Genomic DNA, 17025 nt, shown 5'->3' with positions numbered 1-17025 from the left:
GTACGAAAGGTTTTGTTTTGTTTTGTTTTTTTAATTTTCAAGAGGAAATTAAAAGGATATGAGCAGGCCAGATAAGACTGTAATCTCCATTCAAACGGGAAAAACAACAGAGGAGCAGGTCAGATTCCAGTATGAGAAACATCTGAGAACTTTTATAATCTGCTCACAATTGGATTCGAACGCTGCTAAGCCCCGGTTCAGAGCGGTAGGCTGGTCACAGAGCCGGAGGAGAGCCAGGTTGTTGGAGAGTCTGGGGGAGGGTCTCCTGGTTAGGGACAGTTTTAGAGGTTTTACCACCTTAGGTCATGTGTTATTTCACATGTTTTGTTAGAGCTGTAAACGTTAATATGCCCTCACTGAAAGCTGATTAGCTCCACCATTTGTCCAGAGATTTCTGTGCCAGGGTGGAGATTTGAGGTGGTCTAACCACTTTTGCCAATTTCACCTAATGCCCTTTGAGGTAAAAACGATTTCAAGTTCAGCCTGGACTTCTGAAAAGTTGCATTTAGGGCCGTTTATTTATCAGGTACGTCCTTGTTTCACCGAAGTGACCACCAGGGTGGCCCTGTGTCTTGCACTGATTATCAGTATGGTCCTGGATTTTGGAAGGATTTAGCATGTGTTCCGTGTAGGATAGAGGCGTTCGAGGCCGCCGTGGATGGAGTAGCTGCGTGGCCGCTGGTGATACTGCTGGAGATGTTGATGTCATTGTGATTTTCAAACACCATTGCTTTTAGCCCTGACAAAGTCGAGGCCCTGGCAAATCCCGGTTCCTCACATGAAAACAGTGGGCAGCCACCAGGGGACCCAGCCTGGGTGATCAGCACGGTCCCCAGTGCCTCCCCCTGGGGAGGCGGCAGCCCCTCCACATGGGGCCACCTGGAGCCAGGACAGCCGCTTGGCCGGAGTTAGCTCCGATCGCTGAGACCATGTCCCCCATGTTCCACGTGCCCCCTTCTCCTACCTGCTCCTCTCTGCTTAGGCCTGGCTGGGACCCAGGACCCCCACCCTACTCATCAACTCCCCTCCCGCCTCAGTGGGCTCCAGAAATAACCACCCTCACTCCGTGGGCCAGAAACCGGCCACAGGAACCATTCTCCCCTGCCCTGCGCGGCCTGCTGTCAGCCTCAGGGCAGCACCCCTAAATCTCTCTTACAATCCTTTTCCTTGACCGAGGGTCTCCCGTGGGAAGCCAAGCCTCCACCGGGTTAGTGGCTCTCCCTGGGTCATTTAGGAAGCCTTTAGGGAGCATTTGTGGTGTAGATTCTGTTCTTCCTTCTGCCGTCTTCCGGGCTTGCCCAGCTGCAGCCACCCCAGGACCGATGTCCCGGGACCACTGGTCCGCTCCCTCGGTTGGTCTTGTCGCCACCGTCCCTCCCTCTTCTCACCCAGCCTCTATGTGAGGACGACTGGCAAGCAGCCTTGGGTTTATGTGCTTAGAATGCGCATAACCAGGGGCCCCTGGGTGGCTCAGTCAGATAAGCATCTGACTCTGATCTCAGTGCAGGTCTTGATCTCAGGGTTGTGAGTTCAAGCTCCATGTTGGGCTCCACACTGAGCATGAAGCCTGCTTAAGTAAAAACAAAAACAAAAGCCAAAAGCAAGAACGCACATAAGCAGTGTTGAGACTGGTTCTGAGGCTGCATCTGGGCCAGCAGATCAGAGGGCTAGAGAGGGAGACAACACTGGTGGGCTGGGTGGCCACCCTGGCCCTCGTCGTCTTCTGTGTAACTCCTTTCCTGTCAGAAGCCTGATTTGACTTCCTCTGGACCCCTCCGTCCATATAGTCCTGCTTCTCCGGCCCTTTCTCCTGCTTCCGTGCTCTGGCTCACTTTGTCCACCGCCCCCCCCCCCGACGCCCCCAGCCCGATCTGGCTTCGCCCAGCTACTCCTCAGAGGCCCCTCACACATGACTTGCTGCTAAGCCTGGCCTCCTGGCCTTCACTCATACTGGGAATTCATGCCACACCTCAGACCCAGCGGGAACCCACCACGGTGGCCTCGAGCGCGTTAGCCCGGGAAGCCCCTTCACACCTCTGCATTCAGTCGATGCTAAAGGTGAAAACTCATGATGGGAACCTGTGGAATCCTCCAACCGCTTGATCAGCTGACCGCAGGGCCAGAAAGTACATTCTTTTTAGGCAAAGGGACTGGCTCCACAGAGCCAACAGGAAATAGTTCCCAAAGGAAAAAGCCAAGAATGTGACTTAGAATTTTGTTATGACATCGGCCTGGGGGGAATTTATTCTCATTCCCCCTCAACCAAGGCTATCTCAGATATCAAAGTCACATACCTTGTCAGTGGCCTCAGGTGAGAATGCCCAGCCTGGTCTGAAATGGATCCACAGGCGGGAAAACAGTACTTCATCCCAGGAAGCCTCTGGTGCCCGCACACAGCTGCTGGTGTCCCCCGGTCCCCAGCTTGCAGTGGATCTGTCCTTCTGTGGTGGGAGCTCTGAACGCCTACGTGGTGACATTCAGTGGAGGGAGTGGGAAGGGGTGTAGGGGATGACTACTATTTGGTGACAGGACCAAAAAGACCTCAGAGGGTCTCAGGACAGCTCAGCTTAGTTCCTCCTCCCTCCTGCCAGGGGGCTTTCCCACCCACCCCCCAACCTGTCCCTCCACCCACTCCCACCTGGGAAAGCTCCTGATCCTGGAGGACTACCCACCCACCCTTGGGCGCCATCTTGGTGGCACCATTAACTGGGATGGGATTTTCTGTGTAGCCCAGCACACAGCTGTATGTGGTTCCACTCAATTATTTCTTCATACGCCTAAATTCTGTGTCCCGGGCTATATTATAAGCTTGTAGAGCAGAGAGCACAGACAGGCCAGTTGTCCACTGGAGAACAGATCAGAGAAGGCTGAATTTCCAGGTCCAGTCCCAGCTTTAAGTGGAGACTGTCCTGGTGGGCTGTAAATAATGCCACCCATTGGGCTCCACACCAGAAACAGATTCCCTGTTTGGGTCAAAAGATAGTTACCTGGAAGTCAAAGCTGTGTCCCTTGCTATGCGTTTGAGGAAACCTGCAAAGAAGATTGTTTATATTGAAGATAAAGTAGAGGCCACGTTGCAAAGGTACCGGGGACATTTTTAAACGAAAGGGCTTGGGGCTCCTGGGTGGCTCAGTCGGTTAAGCATCCAGCTCTTGATCTCGGCTCAGGTCATGATCTCACAGTTCGTGAGTTCGGCCTCCACCTGGGGCTCCGTGCTGATGGCGCAGAGGCTGCTTGGGATTCTGTTTTTCCTTCTCTCTGCCCCTCCCCCACTTGTGTGTGCTCACTTTCGCTCGCTCTCTCTGTGTCTCTCTCAAAATGGATAAAATTTTAAATGAAAGGGCCGGAAGGAGCTTGGACTAAGGACATAAATCTGGACTCTGTCACAGAATTGCTTTGACGGTGGCGTGAAGCCCTTTGGCTGTAGAACAAGAAGAAAAGTGGGGCCGGAGAAGAAGGGGTTCATATCATTTGAAACACAGAATAGGTCCCTCCCCGGGCCCTCAGGAGAGCTCCCTGGCAGTGTCGTCTGGGGCTTCTCGGTCATTTCCCTGTGAAGGTCTCCGGGGTGACCCGGGTGGCCTGCTCCTGGCCCATGATGTCAGCACAAACACTGCTGGCTGCGAATCAGGGCAGTGCCTGCCCCTGTGGGTGGACTGGGGGATTCGGGCCTGAAGGGTCCTGGGGTAGCTCAGGGGGAAGAGGGCCCCACCTCTGGGGTTGCCGAATCCGGCAAATAAAAGTACGGGACGCCCAGCTGAATTGGAATTTCAGACAAAGAACAAATAGTTTTTTACCGTGCCTCCATGCTCCTCTGCACTGGCACCAAGCAGCGACCGAGGGAGACAGTTCCACGTTTGTCGGCTTTTCCCTGAGAGGCAGAGGGGGGGCCAGGAGAAGCAAAGGGGCCAAAGGTCTGTGGTTCCCTGTGCTGCGCGTGTATCCAGCCAGAGCGCTCGCGCTGCGCCCCCAGGTTGTAAGCGCGCCGAGCGGCCGCCTGGAGACTTCTCGGGCTGCACACAAGCGAACGAGTCCTCCCCGGTGGGCTCCAGGGAGCTGTCAGGGGCTCGCGTGGGCATGTGCTGTTCTTGGCTTTGGGGCCCAGCCCAGTAAGGAGCAAAGAGTCCACTGAACTCTCTCTCCTCCCCAGCCTCCACGGTGGACATCAAACCGGGAGAATGGTTGCCAGCGGGACATCAGGGAGAGGTTCGTCTGCCCTCGGCGGGGGACCCCAGCCCGGCCCTAGGCGGTGGAGACACCACCAGGTAGGGACGGGGAGGTGTCCTGGGAGGGCTCCTCTGTGGTCCAGGCTCTGACTCTGACGGCACAGGAGCGTTTCACTGGGGCCCAAAGCACCCTACGGAGATACCCAGGGGCTGTGGCCACCACACCTGTTAACCTCAGAGCCCACGGGGAGGCACCTGCCACCTGAGAATTATCGGTTGTCAGACCGGAAGGAAAGGAAACTCATAAACCTACCCAAGGGACTGGTTTTAAGAACTGCAAGCTGAACGTGCTTGTGAGGATGTGTGATTTGGGGTAACTTGTGAACAGTGTCCTATCTCAGCGGTTTGCTTTTGGAGAAGATAGGATGGATGGGAGAAAGATGGAGAACGAGGTTAGTGAAATGGTTTCGCTCAGATGTCGCCTTCCTATAAAGTTTTTTTTTTTTAATGTTTATTTTTGAGAGACAGAGAGAGAGAGAGCACAAGCAGGGGAGGGGCAGAGAGAGAGGGAGACACAGAATCCAAAGCAGGCTTCAGGCTCCGAGCTGTCAGCACAGAGCCTGACGCGGGGCTCGAACCCACGAACCGTGAGATCATGACCTGAGCCAAAGTCGGACGCTTAACCGACCGAGCCTCCCAGGTGCCCTCCGGACCTTCCTAAAATAGACACAGGATCCCACACGGAATACAAAGGTGTTTTCTCTTCCTCAGCACCAAATGAGTACAGACTGGCCTTTGCTGCGTCACTTGGGGTTCTTTAGAATGGAGAAAGTCTGGGGCTCTAGGCCCCTTCTTTCAGATCTCAAGGAGCTTGCTCAGGGAGAGGGGCCTAGCCCTGGTCTCAGCCTATCCGCCCGGCACCCCGGCTGCCCCCACCGCGTCCGCCCGGCCACGCGGTGCCCTGCAGCCTGTGTAATTTCAGGATGGAGAAGCCAGCCTTCTGCACTAAAACACTGGCCTAGAACCGTGTTTAACATGACTACACCCTTGGAGTCTCTGATTTAGAGGAACTTTGCCATGGTGACCGGTCAGGCCTTCTGTGCCCCCACCTTTCTACAGAATTGGGAAGTGTTTCCACGACTGCGTCAGCAGCGGGCAGGCCTGCACCCCAGCTGTGGTCACGGCTGACCTCGGCCCGGTCTGGAGTTCCTTGAGCGGCAGAGCCTTGCGGAGCCACAGACTCCAGACCCCCGAGGCGCGAAGCCTCCCCCACGCCCTGCAGACGCTTCCCCCTGGCAGTGTAGAGGGCCGGAGGAACCAGCCTGCTGGCTGCCCTCCCCATACCCAGGCCCCCGCTGCCCTTCCTGCAGGCTCCCGCAGATGGAAGCCGCACACACGGGAGTCCCCGCTGAGCTCTCGAGGCTGCAGGGACACCTGGAGCGGCCTCTGCCCCCAGAGCAGGCAGACGGCCTAGCAGAACCACGCACACGGTCTGAGAAGGCGGGCAGCGAGGGGGTGCTGCGGCCCATCCCCCTTCCTGGGTGGGCGGCGCCCCGGCACCTTCCTTTCCCACCGCTGCGGGCGGAGATTGCGGCCAGGCACGGGGTAGAAGGGAAGTCAGGGTTTCCAGAGGCAGCAGGGCTGCATGGCGTGGAGCCAGAGGAGTTTGGGGCCTGTACTGGGGTGGGGGCCACAGAGGCTGGGGGCAGTGGGGGGCCTTGGGGGCCAAGCATCTGGTCTCCTCCAGCTCAGCCCGTGACCAGCCGGGGACCCAGGGACCCACCTCCCCGATCTGGGGCTCCTCCCCTCTCTCAGAGCGGCTGAAGGCGTGCTCCCACAGGCTGGTCCACGGCTCAGGGATTCTCTGACTCTTGGCACCTCCGCGAGGTGGGGGCCCCAGAATGAGAAAGCTCAGAGGGGTAAGCCAGAGGCTGGCGGGGCCCCCTGCCGTGCCAGCCCCCTGCTCTCAGGCCCGGACCAGATCCCACATCTCGGCCAGACCAAACCTGCTCTCCTGGGGCTAGAGCCGTTTCTTCTCCCTTCCTGTAAAGGCAGAATTCATTGCTGAGACTTACCAGTGGGGATAATCCTCTCTCTCCAGAATAAGTGTTTTCTTTTTTTCTTTTTAATGTTTATTTATTTATCTTGAGAGAGAGAGAGAGCACGCACAAGTGGGGGGAGGGGGAGAGAGAGAATCCCAAGCAGGCTCCATGCTGTCAGCGCAGAGCCCAACATGGGGCTCGAACCCATGCACCCTGAGATCAGGACCTGAGCTGAAATCAAGAGTCTGACGCTTAACCGACTGAGCCACCCAGGCACGCCCAGAATAAGTGTTTTCATAGTTGGCAGGGGACCCCACAGGCTCTCCTAAGAAACCTTCCCCCTGGTTACACTAAGTGGGCTGACCCAGTTGGCCCTCCAAGCTCCTCTTGGGCACAAATGCCCCGTTGGGGTTAAATCCGTGGGTGCTCCTGCCTTAACGTCAGCCATGTGAATCCTGCTCTTACTTTAAGCCCGGGGAAAGGGAGTATTCTGTCTGAGGAAGAGGAGGAAGGAAAGAGGGAGAAGGATACAGTTGGGCCACCCACCTCCCTCTCCACTGGCTATGTGACCCCTGCCAGCAACATTCTCCCCCCACCCCTGGCCTCCACTTCACCGGCTGCCCCAGGTCTCAGCTAAGCACCCCATCCTCCTTCCTGACCCCAAAGTCCAGTCACGCAGCCGTGTTCCCTTGCACAGGGGCACAGAGCACTGCGGTCCCTTGGTCCATGGCTCTAGGGGGTCTGCCCCTGTGTTTGCACCTCGCCCGGAGCAGGCTCTCAAAATATTTGTTGGATGAATCAGCTAAAAGGGAGAGCGAGTGGCTCTCTGCATGGCTTGATGGGGGACATTTGTCCCTCTGCTTCCCCCAGCCCCTCTCTCTTACTCCTTAGAGTGAGGACAGCCCCTTGCCCAGAAGACAGGCCGCGGGGTGGGCCCCGCTTGGCTGCTGGTATCCCTGGAAAGCTCTGGAGCTGCGGTTTGGGGCAAACGGTAGATTAAACCATACTCTCATGGCTTAGCCCCAGATTGGAGGCGGTTTAAAGATCATTGAGGCTCCAGTTCCATTCTAGTGGCTTCCAGCCACTAGTCTGACCATGAAACTGGCTTCCTGGAAGCCAGGGAGTCAACGGTTCAGACCTTGTGATCCCACTGTCTCCCTCCCCCTCCCCCATGCCAAGGGGTTCCTGTTCTCTTTTCTGTCTGCTTCATAGAATCCCTAGTATTGAGTAGTTGGGGAAGATACTGTTAACCAAGCCGGCACATGGTCCATGCAGACAGGAGCCCAGCTGGACCGACCGGGAGGCATTTGCCTGGACGGTGCCTCCCTGTGGCCCAATGATGGGCGGAGGGAACAGGCTCCTCAGGTCGGAGCGCTCGCTCCTGCACAGATGCCCGCTACCCCCCGCCCAGGCCAAGATCCAAAGACAACGGTGTCAAAGTTCCCGTCCCGCCACAGACAGGAAACGACTCTTCTGCAAGTATTACGGCTTTTAGAAAAGAAAGGAGAAAGAAATTCTGCATATGTTTACATACATGCTTTATCCCCCTCACGTGTGTCCCCAAATGTGGCATATGGGGTAGCTCATGACAGCACTTCGATGCATCCAGCTAAAAGAAACTAGAAACTAGGAACCAGGAAGTCGGGGGAATGAGGACAGGAGCCCCGCGTGTCCATGTGCAGACATGGTGGGCGACCTTCTGGACCTGCCTTCATCTGCTGTGTCCTCCCCCCGTCACCCACCCCGCACCCCTCTCTGGGTTCTGTTAGCGCACAGATGAAATATCCTGAATCCTGATGGGCAGAGTCCGCTAAGGGGACCCCCAAGCACTGTCGTTTGTGCCTTAATGGCCTCTTGAATAATTGCCTGTCTTGCAGGACACCTGCCAATTTACATATGTAGTGAGGTTTTCCTTTTCCCTCTACTACCCAGCACCGTTATCCCTGCGGCAACTTACTTTTCCTAAGTCATAGGCGACTGCCGTCCTGAATTTCCTTTCCGCGTGCTTTTCCTGCTCTACCCTAATCTGGCCTCATCTCCTACCAAACCATCACCATTTCCCGGCTCTGGCTCCTCGCTGCTCAGAGTGCTCAGGTCACCGTTCAGGGGGGCTGGGGGCCTGGAGGCCAAGCTGACCTCTACCTCTGCCTCCCTCGGTGTCCTTCCCAGAGGGCCTTGATGCCATCCCCCATGCCGAGGTCGGGGACGGTGGCCAGCATCCTCAGTCAACACCACCACCCCCTGCAGCAGCCCGCGTCGTGGTTTGGGCTCTGCTGAGGGCCACCTTCTCCAATGCTGGAGAAGGAGCCAGAAGGAGCCCCTTGTCTGCGGGTGCTCTTTTCCCAAACAACAACACTACCGCGGCCAAACAAAGGTTGTGTCCTAGGGCAGAGAGGAGGGCTGGCTTTGACGGTGTATTAGTCAGGGTTTTCCAGAGAAAGAGAACCAACAGGATGTGTGTGTGGGGTGGGGGGTCAGTTATTTTAAGGAGTTGGCTCGCATGATTGCAGAGGCTTGGCAAATCCAAAATCCACAGGGTAGGCCAGCAGGCTGGAGACCCAGGGAAGAGTTGCAGTTGGAGTGCAAAGTCAGTCCGCCGGCACAGTTCCTTCCCGCTCGGGGGAGCTCAGACTGTGTCTATTTGTGCCTTCAACTGATTGGATGAGGCCCACTCCCCACTAGGGAGAGCAATCTGCTCAAAGTCTGCCTATTTAAGTGTTAATCTCACCCAAAAAAAAAAAAAACACCCGCACAGAAATATCCAGAATAATGTTTGGCCAAATATTTAGGCACCATGGGCCAGCAAAGTTGGCACATAAAGTCAACCTATACATAAGAGTTTTTTCATACACATCGCCAAATTGTTCTCCAAAGGGACAGGACCCTTTTCTGGTTGCTCTGGGGTTGGGAGGTTATATATAGACCTCTAGCCCTGTTACGCAGACCTTTCTCTCCCTTCACTTCTTGCCAACTCATCTCAGCGTCCCCCCATCCCTGCCACCTGACCTTGCCGCCCATTGGCTCTGAGGCCCAATGCAGTGAAGCTGGCCAGCCCTCCTGGGCTTCCACCGCTCACTCCTTCAAATCTGGCCTCCCTGTCCCATGACCACATGATGGACATCCCAGGTAACCCACAGCTAACCCTGTGCCAGGAAGAGCTGCCAGTGTTCGCCGAGTCATTTTTACTAGTTTCTCTTAGTCGCTCCTTCTTAAAATGTAGTAGGGCTACAGTTTTAAATGGTCAAGATGGTCATTTTTATGTTATGTATATGTTATCACAATTTAAAAATAATTAACTGCTATAACAGTACCGAAGATATCAAAATTAGAATAGCAAAGTAGGGAAAAAATCATTTGAACCAAATAATATTTTCAAAAAACAACAAACACACACCTCAGGGTACCAGGGTAGCTTAGTCAGTAGAGCGCGTGACTCGTGATCTCAGAGTCATGGGTTCAAGCCCTACGTTGGGCATAGAGCTCACTTAAAAAAAACAAAACAAAAAGTAAACCACCTCACTAAACCACATAAAAATCGTCTTTATATGTGCAAGAAAAGCATCATCAGTGTGACTCATTTCATTATTTTATCTTTGTGCTCTGGTCAAACTGCCCTACTTCTCTGTGAACTTCCTAAGAGCAGAAATTTGGTCTCGTTGATCTTTGATCTCCAGGGCCTGGAACAGTTTTTTGCACACGTGTGCATTATCAATGAATGAAAGAAAAGCAAAATGTTAGGGAAAGGCATGATAGATTCCAGTAGATCCATCGGATGAAATATATATGTATATTATAAACATAAAATATTTATATAAAAATCCTCCATTATAAATAATAGTGGAGGCTACTCAGAAGTCTAGAGAGCAGGTGAAATGAGGGTCATAAGAACAGGGAAGTATCAGGGCCCCGGGTGTCGGTAAACTTCCAACTCTTAATTTCAGCTCAGGTCATGATCTCGCAGTTTGTGAGATCGAGCTTCACATCGGGCTCTGTGCCGACAGCTCAGAGCCTGGAGCCTGCTTGGGATTCTGTGTCTCCCTCTCTCTCTGCCCCTCCCCCACTCATGCATGTTCTCTCCCTCAAAATAAATAAAAATAAACATTTTTAAAAATTAGAAGAATAGGGGCGCCTGGGTGGCTCAGTCAGTTAAGCGTCCGACTTCAGCTCAGGTCACGATCTCACAGTCCGTGAGTTCGAGCCCCGCGTTGGGCTCTGGGCTGACGGCTCAGAGCCTGGAGCCTGCTTCCGATTCTGTGTCTCCCTCTCTCTCTGCCCCTCCCCCATTCACTCTCTGTCTCAAAAATAAATAAACGTTAAAAAAAAAATTAGAAGAACATAGAGCAGCATATAAGTATGACTACAAGTATGTGAAAATGCACATGCGTGTAAAAGGTACAACGTGGAAAATATTCAGGGAAATACTATTATAAATGATATAAAAATATAATTTCTTCTTAAAGAAAAAAAAGTCACGGGGGCACATGGCTGGCTTAGGCAGTAGAACGCGTGACTCTTCGTCTCAGGGTCGGGAGTTCCAGCCCCGTGCTGGGGCACGGAGCTTACTTCACGGACGTATGTACACACATACATATACATACATTTTTTTAAACAAAGAAAAAATCATTTTAAACTTTAATAAAATACTGTAGGGCTAAACCTCCCTATCCTTTCCAATCTGGTATCAAAGTATGGGCAGTTTTTATGCCAGACTTGTCCTAAATTTGAATTTGGAAATTTTCCAGATGTTTAAGTTTTATTTTTCTGATGATTAGAGTAAAACAGTCTCAATGTAGAAAAACAAAAAAAGGAAAGAAAAAAGAAAGAAAAAAAAGAGGGGCATATAGAAATATAGAAGTGAATCCAAAAATTCCAGTTTCCTCCCAAGGCCCACTCCCCAAGAGCCAGAACCCCAAGTTATGGGGCCCACGATGGGGCTCAGGACACAACCTCCCTTGCAGAATCATCACAGCTGCCCTCCATGCTACAGGTGGGGAAACTGAGGCTCCCCAGATGTCAGCAAACTTGCTTACATTGCAATGCTCAGCAAACTGTGCACCAACTCTGTGAAGCCCGTAGACTAAGGCACCCACTTAGGGAAGGAACACGGACCTGCCATTTATGGAGCATGCGCCAGGCTGGCAGCTGGGCTGATGCTCACATTAGCTCGTTCGGTGGCTATGACAACCCTGGGCGACAGCCTGGGACTCCGGTCTTCAGAGTTATAGTCAGGAAAATGGGCACGTGGGCAGCAAGGGCCCCAGAAGTCAAGGAGGGAGCAGCGTGGATCCAGCTCGGTGACAGCCAGACAGCAAAGCACTGGGCGGGGGGGTCCCCAACTCCAGCTGGGTGACTGGGAGGTCACAGAGCCACGATCTCACTCCCAGGATTTTCGTCCAACAGCACCGAGTTTCACTGGCTGCAGGTGCTGGAGGAAAGGAAGGCCCTGGTTCCAAGTCGGGTCCACCGTCTCTGTGAGGCCGCTCCCTGGGGCTGGGAGGCCGATGGCATCTGGAGAACAGCCGGCTGTAAGATCCCACTGGGCTCAAGTCTTGGCCTCACAACCTGCTTGTTATGTGTGTGACCTTGGAAAGTTCACAAACTCGGGGCCTCAGTTTCTACGTCTGAAAACCGGGGCGGTACTGCCTGCCCCACAGGATCATTTGGGGGCTCAATGTCACCTTCCCAGCACGGCCCTCCCTGGCCACCACGTCTAAAATTAGTTTCCTATTGCTGCTGTAACAGGTGACCACAGAGTTAGTGACCTGAACACCACAAATGTACCACCTTACAGTTCAGTGGGTTAGAAGTCCGACAGGGCTCTCGCTGGGCTGGAATCGAGGCATACACAGGATACACTGTTTCCCCGAGTTCTATGGGAGAATCTCTTTTCTGCCTTTTCTGGCTTCTAGAGCCCTCCTGCCCTCCTTGGCTGGCGGCCCCTTCCGCCGTCTTCAAAGCCGGCAGCCTTGCATCTGTCTTTCTTCCGTGGTCATACCTATTTCTCTGTGTTCTTCTGCCTCCCTCTCCCACTTTTAAGGACGCTGCGGTTTCCCGGGGCTCGCCCTGATAATCTAGGATAATCTCCCTAGTTTAAAGTCAGCAGATTAGCAACCTCGATTCCACTGCAGCCTTAATTCCCCTTTGTCAGAAAAGGCTCCAGGGAGGAGGACGTGGACAGAATGGGGGGCCATTACCCTGCTGGCCACACCTTCCCTGGCCACCCTCTCACTTCAACACTCTCAAGCTCCCTGTCCCCCTTCTCTGCTTCATCCCCTCCTTGGCGTTTATTCCTTTTTTTTTTTTTAATTTTTTTAACGTTTATTTATTTTTGAGAGTGAGAGAGAGAGACAAAGTGTGGGAGGGGGAGGGGCAGAGAGAGAGGGAGACACAGAATCGGAAGCAGGCTCCAGGCTCTGATCGGTCAGCACAGAGCCCGACGAGGGGCTCAAACTCACGGATCGTGAGATCATGACCTGAGCTGAAGACGGATGACCAACCGACTGAGCCACCCAGGCGCCCCAGCATTTATTCCTTTTTTTTATTATCTCCCTCCTCCGCTAGAATATGAGCTCCATGGGGGCAGGGATGTATGCCTCCGGGTGCCCGGCTCTACCCCACCCCTACCCCATGCCCAGGACAGTGCCTGCCTGGCATCTTTGTGCTCACAATGGCAAGTCCTTCCTTCCTCCTGTGACCCCTAGCCATGCAGTGGCTGTGACTCTAGACTACACATTTTGTTCCAGGGAATTTACATCGGCCTTCACCTGCAAGCCCCGGACCCCCCGGACCCCTGAGATCCTGGACCTGAACCCACCCAAGGCCAAGGCATCCGCTCTGGCCCCTCAGTTCTCCTCGTGTGGCCCCCAGCAGGCCAGCCGCCCCAGCTCCATGACCTCCTCCACGAGAGGACCACAGAGTAAGTCAGACTGGAGGGAAGGGCACTGAGCTCCTCTGTGCCCAGCAGGCACAGGACCAGGACCCCAGGCAGTGGCTTCTTGTGCCCTAGGGACGGATCCGTTCTTCACTAGCCTTTCTGTTTATGAAACTGCCATTGGCCCTGGTGCCTCATACACAAGCTGGTAAACTGAGACGGTCCAGGCAGTGCCTCTCGGAGTTAACATCCCCCCACCCCCACCCCCGTCTGTGGGACTTGTGTGATCGGCCCTGAAAACCTGGACCTGCTTCCTGGCGGGAGGCAGGCAGCCTCAAAATCCAACAGAAGCAGGTGCCTTGGCGGGAGGGCCACCAGAGGGACTGAGGGTGCGGTGGGCCCAAGGGGCCTCCTTCCTGCCCTGTTGCCCACTGTGAAGGCCACTTCCTCTCTCCCCTCCCCTCCTAGCCTCAGCCGGTTGACCACACCAGAGCCTGGACCTTTCCAAAGAGTCTAAAGATAAGGGAAGGTCGCCTGGCTGGAGTGTGTGACTCTCGATCTCAGGGCTGTAGCTTTGAGCCCATGTTGGTTGTAGAGGTCGCTTCGAAATTTAAAAAAAAAAAAAAAAAAAATGATAATAATTTTTTTAAGTACATAAATAAATTAAATAAAAATAAAGGAAAACAAAAGAGAAGCCGGACAAAAGAATGTCAAGTGGCAGAAGGTCTGTCACACTCAGGATATATGCATTTTGCAGCTGTGCTGTCCCCTGCTGCCCCAATCGCTTCCTGCCAGAGCCCCGGGCTCCCCGGCCAACGGGGACCCGCTGGGCTGGCCGTGTGGCTAATGGGCCGTGGCTGGAAAGCAGGGCCGCCCTCCCTCTTCGCCAGCGCCCATCTGCTGGGAAACACACGGTGAAGCCCCAGCCCCGTGTCCCCACCAGCGGTGCAGGCCAAGCTGTTTCCTCACACGGGCCCAAAGGAAGCACCGGCAAATGCCAGGAACACTGGCCCGAGAGAAGCAGACAGACCCGTTTGACCCCTGCCGGGCTCCAGGCCACACCGGGCAGCACCGGGCCGGAGCCCCCGTGGGTCATAATCGAGGCAGCAACGGCCAGTACCCGACGGGCTCCACGGGGCCCTGCCTGCACGTAGATTGCTCAGCTAGCAGCAGATTTATGTCCTGTGGCCTCGACAAACAGCAAAACTATTGCCAGCAAAATTCACTGGGAGCCCCACGCCAAGCAGCCTGCTTCCTGAGAGGAAAGAGCGTGGCCACGTGAGTCACGCCCCGGCCACGGAGCAGGTGACCTGGGGGAAGGGAAGGTTTCAGTATTCGGTTTGCACAGAGCCGGTTGAAAGAAGGCTTGTATGGGACAGAGGGGACTCTGTGCAGTTACCGCCTTGGTGCTGGCAGCTTGCTCTCGCCTTTCTTCTCCAGGCGGCCAATCTTACAGGAAGTGAGGATGGTCTCTTCGCCGGTGTCACCGTCCCGTTGCCCGAGGACCAGCCGGCTTCCCTTCCTCGGCCGGCCAGCAGCTGCAGGTGACAGATGTGGAGGAGACCGTTGTCTGCCAGCGGCCAGGCGAGGCTAGCTCTCCGGGCAGCCCAGGAGCAGGCCCCCCACAGCCCCCGGGACACCGGGCCCTGTCCCTGCCCGTCCCCGGCCGCCCCTCACACACAGGAACAGACCTGGGTAGACGGTGCGAGCTGCTCACGTCAGGAGCCTGTGGTGGGGGGCAGGGACTGGAGACTCGGCCCGAGACGGGGCCTTGGCCTCAATGGAAACCGTCGCTCCTCTTGGTCCAGCCAAAAGGAGACTGAAGGGATTTAGAATAAGGGAGACGCATCCTGAAGCCATATTCCTGAGCAGCAGATTTGATATTCTTCCTTTTTTAAAATCTGGGACGAATATGATATATTCCCATACGTAGCTTGGACTGTATCGCTGTTTCCGATCTTCTGCAAGCGTGTTTTAAAGGCCTCGTAGGGTTGACGCCATTTCCCCCTCCCCTGCCTCCTTTAAGACCGTAAACACAAACCGCTCCCCTGGCAAAATGAGCGGGGGAAGCTCGCCCCTTGCAGTGGGTGACGTCAGAGCTCACGGCTTAGGATAAAGGAAAGAACTTTGCCCGCCGAGCCAGCGAGGTCCCCCAAACTAGTAGCAGAATCTGACCTCTCCTCAAGTATAAATACTGAAATAAACTGAATGTTTAGACAGTCCTTGCGTGTGGTAGGGCGTGTGTGTGCGTGTGCGTGCGTGTGTGTGAAGTTATGTACTCTACCCTAAGCCCTCCACCTGCCATGGCTATGCCCTTTAGAGAAGACCTCCCTGTGGTCCCGCTGGATGTAAATAGAGAAGATTTCATTTTTCGACGGCCTCCTAGCTCCTCAAGAGAGCGAGCAGAGGAGGGAAGCAGGAGTGGTAGAGCAGGCCAGTCACCAGGTTGTCCCCACGACATCCGTAAACTTGTCACGGGCCAGGATCCCGGGTTAATCTTGTTTTTGGCAGTGGCACAAGGCCGGGCACGTTAGAACTCTGTGGTCACGTGACTGGCCCGGAAGCCGCATCTGGATTCTCTGGAAACGTGTGAGCCCCTCTTTGTTCCTGGGCAAGAAAGCTGTGGAGAACAAGGCCCTACCTTCTTCTTGGGAAGGCACTCCAGGCGCTCGGCGACTTCTGACGTGGAGGTATGAAGAGAAAACACCCACACTTATCACAGGTACTGTCGATGTGGACAGAGACCGGGTCCCTGAAATGGGATCACTCCACGGTGACACTTTGAAAAGTGGTTGCGGAGGAACGTAATGGAAAAGTCTCTCCTGTTCTCCCCAGTAAATCCACTCCCTTCAGATTCCTCGGATGCCGCTGACTGGCGCGGCCTTTCCCCTGCCTTCGTGTGGGAGCAGCCCCGTCTCCAGAAATCCAGGGGGAATGGAAGAGTCCTCAGTTTCCCCCCCTTCTCCACGGTGAAAAGGCAACTGCTGTTTTTCCCTCAAACCTGCAGATGAGCTAAAGTCTGGTTTGTAAACCTCTAGTGACTTTAAGGGGGAAAAAAAGACAATCTTTTAGCGATTCAGGGAGTATCCAGTTCTGGATCAAACTGCACTGAAGTCATCAGGTGTGGTTGGGGTGGTTCTTTGGGGAAAGTAAATACTGTCCAGCCTCTGCACCACGCCCTGGGAGACTCCTCTCTCTGCAACACATGTCCACATGCCACGGCTGATGGCTAGGTTTGGTAAAATACCAGCAACTTCTTCCCAAATATCCCAGCTATCTGCTAGCCTCACTGACTTTGCCGGGGTCAGACATGAACGCGACCGACCTACGGGGGAAAGAATCGAGTAGATGAATGAACCCAAATGGTTTCAAAGGTCATCTGGACATTTAGTCATAGAGCCACTAGGACTGGCCCATGACACCTACCCAGGGAGCCATGGTGGAGAGCCTGTGGAAATTTCAAGAATGGTAGGCCTGCAGAAAGATCACTTCTTCCCCTGGAAGCTGACCCCACCTCTCCAGTTACCTGGCCTCCTAATTTCTCCTGAGCAGAAATTAAAATTTTTTTTAATGTTGATTTATTTTTGAGAGAAACAGAGACAGAATACGAATGGGTTGGGGCAGAGAGAGAGGGAGACCCAGAATCCAAAGCAGGCTCCAGGCTCTGAGCCGTCAGCACAGAGCCCGACGCGGGGCTCGGGCCCGTGGACCGCGAGATCACGACCTGAGCCGAAGTCGGACGCTCAACTGACTGAGCCACCCACGCGCCCCATCTCCTGAGCAGAACTTGATCTCATTTTGCTTCATTCACAGTAAGGTGCAACTATCTGACAACAGCTTAAATTTTGACCTTGGGTGGGAATATAATAGGTAGAGGCTTGAGATCCAGTCAGATACCAGCAGTCAGTAGGTTGGGAAGGATTTAGCCCAAATCTAAAGAACTAAA

At 54.3% G+C, this 17025-nt stretch overlaps 1 protein-coding gene across 1 annotated transcript in view; it reads left to right on the top strand.

The window, feature by feature from the left end:
- ARMC9 (armadillo repeat containing 9) overlaps positions 1-16689 on the top strand; it is a 151626-nt gene extending 134937 nt beyond the window's left edge. The window contains exons 23-25 of the mRNA XM_047084655.1: positions 4151-4265; positions 12952-13124; positions 14520-16689. Coding sequence (XP_046940611.1) covers positions 4151-4265; positions 12952-13124; positions 14520-14542 — 311 coding nt within the window. The 3' untranslated portion in view covers positions 14543-16689. The remainder of the gene's footprint in view (positions 1-4150; positions 4266-12951; positions 13125-14519) is intronic.
- The last annotated feature ends 336 nt before the right edge of the window (positions 16690-17025 follow it).

Source organism: Lynx rufus, unplaced genomic scaffold, assembly GCF_022079265.1.
Source record: "Lynx rufus isolate CCGP_SWC_20201006 ecotype Redwood Valley unplaced genomic scaffold, mLynRuf1.p SCAF_2, whole genome shotgun sequence".
Lineage (NCBI taxonomy): Eukaryota > Metazoa > Chordata > Mammalia > Carnivora > Felidae > Lynx > Lynx rufus.
This window is presented reverse-complemented; position numbering and strand designations above follow the sequence as displayed.